This window comes from Giraffa tippelskirchi, chromosome 5, assembly GCF_054371585.1.
Source record: "Giraffa tippelskirchi isolate mGirTip1 chromosome 5, T2T-mGirTip1v1.2.pri, whole genome shotgun sequence".
NCBI lineage: Eukaryota > Metazoa > Chordata > Mammalia > Artiodactyla > Giraffidae > Giraffa > Giraffa tippelskirchi.
Genome location: NC_137279.1, coordinates 114,746,660 through 114,759,980, shown reverse-complemented (window position 1 = coordinate 114,759,980; position 13,321 = coordinate 114,746,660). Strand labels below are relative to the sequence as shown.

The following is a 13,321-nucleotide window of genomic DNA, read 5'->3' as shown; positions in this document are numbered from 1 at the left end:
ACATTTCTTGAGTACCTATCGTGTGCCAGGCTCTTTACTGGCATCTTTTTCTTCATATATTATGGTTTATCCTTCAGTTCTCTCAGACACTTGTAATTATCCCTTTATTACAGAAGATGAAATTGGTGCCCAGGAAGTCACTGGTGGTGCTGGGGTTTGAACCCAGGTGCAACTGCTAAAACTTCTACTTTCTATGATACCAAATGATTTAACATCATTCCTAGAAAGACTGTCTAATTGAGAATCTGTGGTTTTGCCCCTTAATCCAGTAAGTGAGCCTGACTTATACTGAAGGAATTCAAAGATTCATACAGCATCTACCCAAATTTGACAGCAAATCCATCCGACAGTGACTGCCATGACAGTGATAAAAATGGCTCAATGTAAGACAGACACAATTACACTTTATATGTACGGTCTCAGTTGAGTCCCACAACCATCCTATCAAATACCTGCTGCTATTATATTGATTGGCTAAGCCCGTGTGGTGGGGATGGGATGGGAACCCAGAGATGCTGATGTCTGGGGCGATGCTTTTATCACTCTTTTATACAGTTGTCAAATTAAATAGAACAAAGCAAGGCACCTAAAGACCAATTATCAATATATTTTACTTCAGTTACTTGATGGAAGACAATACTTTAATGATTTATAAGGGTTATTCCCATGTTAACTAATAAATAAAGAGGGAGTTCTTATCATGATTGGTAGTGCTAAGAGTGGTGATGATAAGATACAAGGTCTAAAGTCCCATAATGATAATATGTTGAAGAGAAATCCAAAGGAATCAGCCCTTCAAGTAGTGGGAGTCAAGACTGGGGTAACCCACCATACTATAATGAAATAGGGGAGATTTTGTATTTCTGAGTACAGTGTGCTGGGGACATCACCCAGATGCTATTACCTTGGAACTGACCTTCTCTGCTCTTTAGAAGGAATGGGCTTCCCTGCTGTTCTGAGCCAATCTGCCTCCACCACTGGGGACAACCCACAGGCTGCTCTGCCAAAGGAAACTTGCCTCCAAGTCTCTCTGGCTTAGCACTTCATCATTTTCTATGGAAAGGTTGAATCAAAGTAGAAAAAGGTCAATCTCTGACACCTATCTCTCTAGGCAATATTTGTTTGAGGCTCTCTTTTAGGAGGCAGGAATAGGAGAATGTTTCTGAATTTTGTTTATCTTCAATCATTTAAACCACTGTTTTGTATCACAGCTGCTCGACTATGCAGTCTTACATCCCTAATCTCCCTTTTGCCCCTGTTGTTTTTGTTTAGTTTCTAAGTCATGTCTGACTCTTTGCAAAACTGTGGACTGTGGCCCACCAGGCTTCGCTGTCTAATGGGATCTCCCAGGCAAGAATATTGGAGTGGGTTGCCATTTCCATCTCAAGGGGATCTTCCCGACTCAGGGATCGAACCTGTGTCTCCTGTATTGGCAGGCAGATTCTTTACCGCTGAGCCACCAATGAAATCCTTTTGCCCCTATTAAGTGTGGTGGTACAGTCTCTGGAGTCAGACCACCCAAGTTGGAACTCTATCTCTGACACCTGCCAGCTCTGTAAGGTGGGTCAAGCTACAGCCTCTCAAAATGCCTGTTCCTTCATCTGAAAAGTGGAGATAATATGGGGTTATACCTCCTGGGGTTATTGTAAATTAGAGCACATAAAGCATTTAGAACTGTGTGGCACATGGTAAGCATGTTAGTGATATATTATCTGCAACTACTGCAGATCACAGGGCTTCTAGTAGTGTTTATGATGAGATCTGCACATGTTGAATTATGTATGGAACTGTTCGATGGAAAGACTTCCGCTCTCAATCAATGTAATGCAAGTAGTAACTATTTATTATATTGACATATTTACAAAATATTACAAAGTGAAATACCACTCTAATTCACCATATTACACAGGGCTGCATACAGGCAAGACAAAGTATATGGAAAACATTTACTTCTGTCTTTGGTATTAGAAATCTACACAAATCTGCAGCATTTAAAGTTTCCAATATGAAGTATTAAACATAGACAAAGGTGTAAATGGCAAGGTCATGAAAAGGGACGCTAATATCCTCTGCTGGGAAACCCCCAGTTCCATGAAATGCAGCAAGAGAGGGAGTCTATTGGCTAAAATAACAACAAAAGCAACAGCACAAGCTACAGTACTTTACACAGGAGTGTTTCAGTTTGTATGAAGCTGCTCTCTCAGTAACATTTGGCAGACAGTAACAGACAAAACATTACCCAGACACAATGTTGCAGATAAGACTTTATGGGAAAGAATCCACTCCAAGAGACACCTTGAGTGTGTAACTTCACTATACAGAACATCTTACAAAACTCAATTTCATGATCATTTACACATATACAAAAACTTAACTGGTTTTAGCAAGTAACTTTTCTAAAACACAATCACAGTTTACATAATTCTGAGGTAAAGGTCCTGAATCTATCCTATTTGAGAAGTCCTAGCCCACGAGGGTCTCTAAAGGGAGAGTATCACCAAACATCAAGTTCTGGCCCTCAGTGGGTTGGGGAGAAGGCCAATCACACCCACCTCATTTTAAAGATGATCCAAGATTTCAGAACTAAATGTTCCTAATTTGGCTCTATGAAGTTAATGCTTCTAATGTTTTCTGTAGACACTGAATCTTGTCAGAACATGACTTCTGCTATGGAGAAAATATTTCATCAGGAAAGGGCCAAGTTAGTGTCTTAACTTGATTCTCTTGACTGGGCACTCTGTACATCCCAGGAAAAATGTACTTAGACTCCTCATATAAACAGTGAAGACTTGGTCAAATAAATGCACTGCAGACTTTTATCTTCCCACCAGTTAATACATACCTGGAAATGGACTCAGATGGGAAGAACCTCAGTGAGTACTGGGAACCCACAGTGGATAAGATCAGAAAAGTCTAGTGACCCTTCTTTGTGTCCCTGAAATGCATAAAGGACCTTAATGTGCTTTCCTTCAGAAATCCTCAATGAAGTTGTTTGTGCTACTGTAAATACTCCAGGAAAATGTGGGAATCAGGATGTATGTCCCAGGTCTTTTTCATTTGGGCAGGGGTGTCAGGGAGGAGGAAAAAGCATACATTAATAATGTTGCTTCTCTGAAATGACTTACTATAAATCATAGTCATTGGTCTGTTTATGTAAACAATGGCACCTTAACTCAGGTTACTTGTAACTACCTAAAAAAACATACCCAGCCAAGATTATCTCATAAAGTGAAGTATTACATTTTCTAAAATAACCCTATGAATCATGAAGGTTGTGAAGATTTAACATGAAGATACTCTTTTATCCACTTTTTTGGGTCTGTCTTATGAAAAAGTTTGCAAATATAATCAGGACTTCAAATGAATAATTAACTCCTCCCTCCCACATATGTCACTTACTAAGCAAAGCTGAGCCTTTGCCTCTTAAACTTTCACATGAGGAACATTGGTGGTAGTGGGGGGGTAAAAGTGTTTGCCAGGCAATGAGTCACCTTGCCAGGCGATTTAAGACAAGTAATGCTGGACCTTTTCAATAAGCTGCCCCAGTGGCAGAACTCCCATTTTTCTTCATGCTGGAGAAAGCAAAATTAAACTTCTGCTTCTTTGTACCATCAAAAATTCTGGAGAATGGCACATGAGAAGAAAGTAAATACACATTAAACATTTACTAATGGCTGGCATTCATGGCGTCTGGCTGGACGAAATAAAAAGAAACAGGAACCAATGTGCTTTCAGGGCTTTCTGGGGGAGGAAAAGCTTTTGGCTTTACCCTGGTCCCTGACGATGACAGACGGGCAGGCTGTTTCTTGCATAGCTCTGGGCGAGCCATTAATCTGTCAGTACCAGCATCTTTAGAAATCCTAGCATTAAGACTTAGGAGGGGAAAGAGAGGGAAGATGTTGAATAGCCAGAAACGCAGCTTTTTAAACACTTCAGTGAATTCATAATGCTGTACAGGCTGCTGTTAATCCCTTCTCTGAAATTCCTGGTGCAGTGCAACGCTGGACTGGAATTTATTCATCCTCTTCCACATACGTGGATGGAAACCAGCCCACCTAAAAAGGAAAAGCAACCAACACAGCAGTGTGACTCTTGATCCAGCACTTCAAAAGGCTCTACAAACAAGCATTTCATTTTCATAACACCCAGAATTAAGCTAGGGTTTAATGCCCACTGCAGATGAAGAAGATTGGTTTAAACTGCTCCTAAAAGCCCAATAGAGTGATTGGTAGAAAGGGTGGAATAAAATACGCTTCAACGGTGTTCTAATCTGCCAGGACACAAATATGTAAATTAAGAGGTTCTACTACTTAATGCTCTCTCTTTCTGCTATTGAACAAGACATAAAGACAGAGGTCCTATGCCTGCTCTTTCTAATTTAGACCAGCAGCTCTCACAGATATTTTGTGCTCCACATAAAGCTGATGCTCGACTTAAAAAGAGGCTTACAGACTCAAAAGAACCGACATGCTCCTAAACCCTTTTCCCGATAGAAAGCCATCAAATTTACCTACGTAAGCTTTATTTATGTCAGTATCCTAGTCACGCAATGCATTTTTCTGGAGTCCCTGTTTTCAGTAAGCAACACTACCTATGTGGAGCCAGGACTCTGTGGGGGTGACAACTGTAAGGTAGCATAGGGGTTCCCCCCCCCCAGCACCACGGGTCCCAGTGGCTGCCAAGCCCCCTTCATCTACATGATGAGCACAGAGAGGGATGCTCACCCTGCCGTTTACTTCTCCTCTCCACCAGCCGTTGGCGCTCATCTTCGTGTAAATCTTCACCACGTCTCCTTTCAGCAGGGACAGTTCTCGCATATCTCTGGCACAGAAGTCATACCGAGCAATGGCGATGCCCAGCACCTTTGGACTTAACACTGTAAAGAAATGATGGGGCATCAGAATGGATTTGCACTTTACCAACCATAAGAAGCTAATCAGACGGATGTTATAGATGCTATCAAGATGCACAGCCGTGATTTCATTACAGACTAGTGATGATGGCAGAGGGGCTTGAAAGCAGCAAAACTGCTGTTTCAATTCAATCAGCAGTAGTCAGGTTCACAAAGTTTAAAGACCCATTATTCTGTTTTCATGTTCTTCATAGGAACTTCCAAACAGGGACTAGGTTTTGTAGTTTGGTGGGAAAAAAGGTTAATATCTAAGTTACTATCTAAGGTGACAGAATCTCAAATAACTAGCATAAATTTCCTATTGACGGCATAGTAATCCATTTTTACCTCTATGGTAAAAGCTTCACATTTTTATCTTGTAAGCTTGTCAACTAAGACTCAAAACAATCAACTCTTTGTTTTGCTCTGAAAGGCGTCTACTGAATCCATGTCATCACTTCTAGTCAAATGGCATCTCCTCCCCCCAACCAGCCTTTTTTTAGTTAAAACTATTTAGAGACAGTTACTCTTTTATATATAATTTCACTTGTGAAGAAGCTTAAATCATGTTTCATGGAAAAAAATAATAAACACCATCCATATATCTTCTTAGTTTCAAACAAATCTTATAGAACTTTCCTGGTGGCTCAGATGGTATAGAAAATCTTTACTGAAATACATAACCAAAAACAAGATTCAGGGTGTTCGCCTCCTATACTTAGATTTTTTTTTTAATGGTAGGAGAGGAGCTAACCTCTTCTTTGCCCTCACCTGCCTCTCCTGAAAGGAAAACTCAGTTCAAGCTGGACATCTGTTCGTTTCTGGTGTTTCAGAACACATTTCATATTAACATCTCTACCTGTTGCTCCTTGGGGTTATAAAGTGTTTTCAATTATATTTTCAGTGATTCTGAGAATCACTCACCTGGGATTGGTGGAACTTTATAAACCTTAAACAGTAGAGAAACTGAAGTATAAGAAAGGGAAAAAAAAACATGGGAAATGCCATACATCATATTTTTAACAGTTCCCAGTGTCTAGCAGCTACAGTTATGACTGTCACCCTGGAAAAGTGTGCCCTCTTGGAGACTAGGATCTCTAGCCTATTTGCCAGAGCTTTGCAATGATAGAAATTTTTTAGTCTCCAGGTGTCCATCATAAGATAAACGAATGGCAATGCTGTAGATTTCAGAACCGTAAAGGGAGCAAAAATAGGTCATTTTATTTTACTGTTCGGACACAAACCACTTTAATAGTTTCCTTACTGAAAACCATCCCATTACTGGGGCACTACTCTTAGAGTCGTGCACATAAAAACACCCTAGTGATGGAAAAACCCATCATCAACTTAACTGTGCAACCTTGTACAGTTCTCTTAACCCCTCTGGGCCACATTCTTCTCACCTATAAAATGAAATGTCTACACTAGATGACTTGTAAGGGCCTTCTAGTACTATATTTTATTATTCCATTGGGATTTACAGATAAATTTTTAAAAATCTGTAAGAAAACATACTTTATTCAGTCATCATGTACTCCCTACATGTCACATAAACAGCCCTTACATTCTCTGGCTAATGACAGAAATTAAGACCAAAATGCCCTGCACAAGCAGATGAATAGTCATCCTTCAAAGTAATATGAACTAAATTCTATTCTTATATTTGGAGATAAAGTTGGGATTTGGGTCCTATTTATTTTATTAATGGAAAGACATGAACACTGGCTTTTCCTAACTAAAATTTCTGATCCTCAAGAAAACTAGTTTTATAAAGCACTTCATTCTCCCTTAATACTTTCACCTCTCAACTCTTTCCAACTGATGAAAGAAAAAATGTCTTGCTGAAATACATAACATGAGCACACACATAAAACTAGAGGATTGGAATGTCAAGACAAACGATGACTTGATGACAGAGAAAAGGAAAGTGCATGGTGGGAATGTGACTGGAGGGGCTGTTTGTGAGGAGATGTATCTATATGAGAAGCCATACACAGAAGTCAAAATCTTGCAAACAAAAGCAAGTTGAAAAGACATATAAAAGCAGTAAAGCAGTACCTGACCAGAAAGGAGTGGAAGAAGGGGGGACAAAGCTGTAGTCTGGTGGAGTTACAAAAGAAAACCCACAGAACAAAGAAGGGGCTTAGAGAAGGAAAGAAAAAGAGAGAAGCAAAGAGCATTTAGGTGTTGGCAAAACATATCTTGACACAGCTATTTCGTTGTCTATAACCTTAAGAAAATTGTCACATCAAAGTTGAAATATCAAGCTTCACTTTCACCCATTTGTCTTCTATCACCATTTCTAAACGAAGAACAAGCCAGATTTTTACATTTTGATTGACATTAATGCAGTTCAGAGCGATCCAACCCTTTACAGGTGAACATAGCATACCCCTCCATGCTGCCATCGCTGAACCCCTTCCACCCAACGATGGCTTTCTGTTGATGTGGTGCACAATTCCTACTTTGTCACATCAGTGGAGATGGGGATCATGTAAATTCTTAATGTAATACACTTCACATTAAAACTGATATAAAGAAGTAAGAGCCTACAGGGTGAATGAAATATGTAGAAGCCATTGAAAATTCAAGAAAATCACTCGTAAAATTTGTTAGGAACCACCCTCATCCTCCAAACCAGCATGTGCATGGTAGCTCATTTCCAAAAATAAAATATCTGGAAAAGAGAGTAAATATATCCCCCAGTTGTAGGGTACAGAAAATATCTATGCATTTAGATGCTCAAAAACCTCTCACTTTACTTTTAATAATCAGGGCTAAAATTATCAAATGGTTTGAAAGTATCAGATGCCATGGTCAGTGCTTTATATTCATTTAATGATCACAAAAACTCAGGGGAAGGCGCCCATAATATTTCTTCTTCATATTTGAGAACAACCTAGATTCAAACCTAGGTAGTGTGACTTGAGTCAAGGCTCTTCACTGCTGCCTACTCTGCATCTATCCCTCTGCTTCAGGTACCACCTTAGACAGTTTTAAAACTCTCCCTGCTGATGCCAAGGTGCCACTGCAACAGAAAAGGAAGTGTGATTGTAAACCTTCTCCCAATATTTATTTTCCCCTTAATCCATGTAATAAGTTATTTGGTTGAGCTATGTTTGCCCAGAGACTCTTAAGTTCTTGCTACTGGGATGGGATGTAAGCAAAAGTATCGTGAGGCATCTTTCCTGGGAAGGCAGCTGGCACACACCTTCGCCCTTTTCTTGTTCTTTATTTTACCCTGCTGTCTGGAATGCGATAGCTACCATCCTGGTTCTTGAGAAGGCAGACCTCACCTTAACGATGAACTTGAAAGAATCTGGGTTATTAACATACTCTTGTACCTAAGAATAGCAGTAGCTCATTAAAGGGGTGCTTAGATTCCAACCAAACAGACTGGGCAGAGGAACTGAAAGGAGGGGTTCAGTGGTTCTTGGATTCATATATAAATTGATGCATGCATGACACTTTTTTCATAAGTGGCCTCCCATATTTAACCTACCCTGAAGTGTATCCTTGTTGATAATCAAGGTTCTCTTCTAGTCCACTGCATGTTCCAAGTTACACTTTTTTTTTTTAATGTAGCAGTATGTGCCCATACAACTAATTTTATAATCTGTGCAGTTGACTTTGTATTGCCATGCAATGTAACTGGTTTGTTTGATTTTCAAAGTCATGTTATATCTATTGTTAAAGAGAGGAAAGGATGCCATCTCTAACTGAATGAGGAAAATGGTACCCTAACTCTACTATTGGCAGAAAATCTGGTGCCAACACATTTAGGAGAACTCTTCATTCTACTCATTACTTCCGTGTAATGAGAATTTGCTCCTCAAACTGTTTTCTAAGTGTCCATCCTTGATTCTCTTTCTGGGACTATTTATCCATGGAGTAATAAAAAAAAGTGGTATTTCCCCAAAATTTCTGATGAAGGTAATTCAAGTCAAGAGTCTGAAAGATAACAAAAGATAAGTTAACTCTAGCAGGAAGAAATAAGAAATCAATGAAAATATAACTAAGTGGTACTTAAATCTCAAATTTAGGTAGATAGCTCCTCCTCCTATTCACTGAGCTCATCTTTGCTCGCTTAACTGCTCAAAGACTTCCAACAAAACCTGCCACAACACAAAGGAAAGAACATGAAATATGTTCATGTCTTGTTTCCCAGGATCCCTGAGAGCCATAATCTATCAATGATATTCCTACAATAACTATCATTTTTTTCTGAGATGCTGAACAGCTGCTAAATACTGTATGTCTCTTGGCATTAACCATACCATAGGCCTGAGGAATCTTCTCAGGAGAGAAACTGATTAACCTCTTACATCCCAATATGTAGCTCTCAGCCAAACATTTTAAGTCCTGGTAAGATGCTTTCTAGTTTTCTGCACATTGTAGCATGACTTATTGTTGTCACTCTTTCTACATATCAATTTTCACTGCCTTTGGGTCCTAAATTCTTGTAAGCTGGCAAAACAGCATTTGAATGCCTGGCACCTACGGAGATAAGAGTGTAAAAGAATGTGTCTCGCTAGGAAAGTATGGGCTTAAATCTAGATGTAAGCAATGTCAGAATAAAGTATTTGATAAAGATATTTTGCAAAATGGTTTAACCTATCAAACATTTATACCCATAGTGAGACTACATCCACCTATTTCTACACACATATACAGATAGACGTTTTCTACATCATACTCCTCCAACTGTACCAAGACGCTAATATAAGAATTATTGGTAGGTGCATATCCTGGAATGGAATAGAAACAGCTGAGTAATAGTGACATTCAAGTGGGAACATTGAGGGATTATAACCTCCCATTCCTTTTACTTCCTGGCCTAAAATTCATTCACCACCTAGTACTATAGGGAGCCTGGTGCTAGTACATCATCTTATTCCAGGAAGCTTCTTAAGAGAAAGAACTTTTATTCATATCTGTATCCACTGAGATAATATTAAATCTATGTTGAGACCTTTTTCATTGAAAGAATCATTTGCAAACTGCATGCCTTAGTTTAGGGCCTAACTTTCCTCCTTCCTCAAATACTTTCAACTCCTTATTAGCACAAACGGAGAACGTTGCTCAGAGAGACCATCACAGCCAGGTAGGTCTCTCTGGTTAATTTCATATGATACCAGGCATTCAAATGGGCTAATGTTTGTGGAACATTAGCAAATAAGTGGCTCATAGTCTAGTGACTTGATAGTTCTCATTAGGAGTTATTAAAAGTACAGTCAAATATTAACTCTTCCAAGTTAAAACTTGAAATACTGACATTTTCTAATAGAAACAAAAGCTATTGGCATAACCATTATAAACTGACTGGCAAATCACTACTGAATATTATTCAGTTTTGAGACTTGACTGAGAGGACAGAGCCACAGAAGTATGTCAATTAAAAAAGGAACACAATGTTCACAGTAGAATAAAAAGTACTAGTGAACTGGTATCGACACATATATTTCTGTTGTCAAAGTTAACGTAGCATTGCTTTAAAATGTTACGCTCTGCCTTGATTAGGCTATTCATGTTCATGAGCAAATGAAAATCCACTCAATTTTCAATAACATTTGAAATTTGTACACTGCAGAGACCAAGCTCAATCAACACTTGTCCTTAAGGTATTGATTATTAAATCAAAGTATTTTTGAAATACCACTTAATTATCCATCATTTGTATAACTGAAGATGAGGCTAAGCATTTGCTAATTATTCTCTGGGACAGGAATTACCTAATGCCAAGCCTTTAGTTGTAACAACCACAGGTATTCACACTCATTTATGTTAAAAAAAAAAAAAAGTTATCAGTAAAAAATATCAGACAATTGTACCAGTGGTACCATCACCAATACAGTTGTCCCTGAGTTTGGGCCCAGTAGTGGCCTAGAGATTTTCCTGAAGAACTATGTTCCTATGTGGACCCACTATGAAGGATCCAGGAATTCCTTTTACCAGGATCATCTACAGATGGCCTAGCAACAGAGAACATGTTGAGAATTTAATGAATGTTTAATTTAAATTTTTGATCCTTAATCTAGTTTTATTTTAGAACCTATTCATGTCTTCTTAGACTTGCAGCAACATTCATAGACATAGTATCAAATATCTGTTCCCCCAGTCTCCTCAAATGCACAGTGTTTATTGTATGTTTTATATATTGTCACTGAAGAAACTAATTCAGATTGGTTGAATTATGACAGTGACCTAACAGGACATTCTGACACATCAGATGTGAGATAGAATAGCAAGAGAATATTCTCAGATGACTGTAAGGTTTTTGGCTTAAGCAACTGGAAGATTGGAGATTTTTTTTTTAGGGAGGTACTCAAATGGAGCCTAAATTCTGCTCACAGCACTATCTAATATGAGTGATTTCCGTATCTCAGTATCAACTCTCTCTCTCCACTATATATAATATTGGTTTTATTTAATTGAATGCTGACATCTGGTAAATGGACAAATCACCTCTAACCTAAAATTCAAAGATATGACAAGGAATACTTAGACTTATTGTGAATATAAACAGCTACTTGGTATTCAATACTGCACAATCTAAATATATAAAGCCATTAACGAGAAAAACTGAGTATTATAAGGCCTTATTGTTATGGAAAATGAGATCATTTGACATTTCAGGGGACTTAGATTATTTATAGGCATCTAGTTTACCAAGATGTGAACTTTATTCTAAATGCTTACTCTTTAAGACAGAGCATCAGACTTCAAAGAGCTTACAAATTAGTGAAGAGAGAGAGTTGATACTGAGATACAGAAATCACTCATCTTAGATAGTGCTGTGAGTAGAATTTAGGCTCCATTTGAGTACTTCCCTAAAAAAAAAAAACTCCGATCTTCCAGTTGCTTAAGCCAAAAACCTTACAGTCATCTTAGAATATTCTCTTGCTATTCTATCTCACATCTGATGTGTCAGAATGTCCTGCTGGGTCACCATTATAATACTGGGTTGGCCAAAAAGTTCGTTCAGGTTTTTCCATAAGATACTATAGGAAAACCTGAATGAACATTTTAGCCAACCCAATATATCACCTGTCTGGCTGTGTGTTGGTCCAGGCTGCCGAATTGCTGCATAAGCCTCCTGACTGGTCTTCCTGTTTCTACACTGTTGCTGCGCTCATGTACTCAGTCGCTTCAGTCTATTCTTCGCGATTCTATGGACTGTAGCCAGCCAGGCTCTCTAGAACAATCTGATTACAGTCAGACCATGTTCCCCCTCTGTTTAAACCCTTCCAATGGCTTCCCATTTCTTCCAGAGTAAAAGCTAAAGTCTTCCACAGCTGCACATAGGCTGATCTGCTCTCTGTCTCCATCTCTGCTGCTCTGTTCACGTTGCACATGTCATATATGTGCCTTCCTTTGCACTGGCTCCTCTGTGTGCACTTCCTTGAGTTTTTATTCAACAGTTCTTTCACAATGAGGCTTACCCCAATGCCCCATAAAAGAGCCATGGACACATACCAATTGTGCCATGTGGTACAGAGAAAAACCTGAGATTATTGCGGGGAGTGGGGTGGGGAGTGATATACAAGCAAAGAAGTAGTTAGAGGGCACAGAGTCCCCTAAATTCCCACTGTCCTACTGCTGAGGATGAGCATGGTCAAAGTTCAGTAGCCTGCTCTTCAGATGGATTAGGGTATTTATGTGAGTTTATAATAGTAGAAACTTCCCGTTTACTATGGACCAGATATTTGTGACCCCCTCATCATCCCCCAAATTCATATGTTGAAACTTAATGCCTCATGTGATGGTGCTAGGAAGTGAGGCTTTGCAGAGGTGCTTAGGTCATGAGAATGAAGCCCCCATGAATGGGATTAGTGCTCTTACAAAAGCTATCCCACAGAGCTTCCTCATTCCTTTCCACCAACTGAGGATACACGGCACCTTCTGTGAACCAGAGAGCAGGTTATTACCAGATACCAAATCTGTCAGCACCTTCACCTTGAACTTCCCAACATCCAGAAGCATGAGCCATACATTTCTAGGGTTGTTAAGACACTTGATCTATGGTATTTTGTTACAGCAGCCCAAAGAAACCATAGAACTGGTCATCCAAGTGACCTTGTTAGAAAGGGGAATTTGTGAAGCCAGCAGCTGATACTAGTCTGTTCTACTATGAAGAAAATTCAAAACTGCTGAACCAGCTCTCTACTAAACAACCAAAAGGAAGAAAAACGAATCTCTAGTTTTGTTCTTCATCACCTGACCACCTCAGTTAAAATCATAAACCACTCCCAGAATCCCTGAGTAGCATTACATTGTTAAATTATTTTTCCAGAACACTCACCAACTTCTAGTATCAGTTCAGTTCAGTCACTCAGTCATGTCCAACTCTTTGTGACCCCATGGACTGCAGCACGCCAGGCTTCCCTGTCCATCACCAACTCCCGGAGCTTGCTCAAACTCATGCCCATC

General features: G+C 39.2%; 1 protein-coding gene and 1 long non-coding RNA gene across 2 annotated transcripts in view; one reads left to right on the top strand and one right to left on the bottom strand.

The window, feature by feature from the left end:
* The window catches only part of LOC145507379 (uncharacterized), a 58,360-nt gene that overhangs the window by 8,395 nt on the left and 36,644 nt on the right, over positions 1-13,321 (top strand). The gene's annotated exons all lie outside the window — the stretch shown is intronic.
* The window catches only part of VAV3 (vav guanine nucleotide exchange factor 3), a 425,599-nt gene continuing 414,098 nt past the window's right edge, over positions 1,821-13,321 (bottom strand). The window contains exons 26-27 of the mRNA XM_081493863.1: positions 4,725-4,876; positions 1,821-4,055 (exon numbers count right to left, since the gene is read on the bottom strand). Coding sequence (XP_081349989.1) covers positions 4,014-4,055; positions 4,725-4,876 — 194 coding nt within the window. The 3' untranslated portion in view covers positions 1,821-4,013. The remainder of the gene's footprint in view (positions 4,056-4,724; positions 4,877-13,321) is intronic.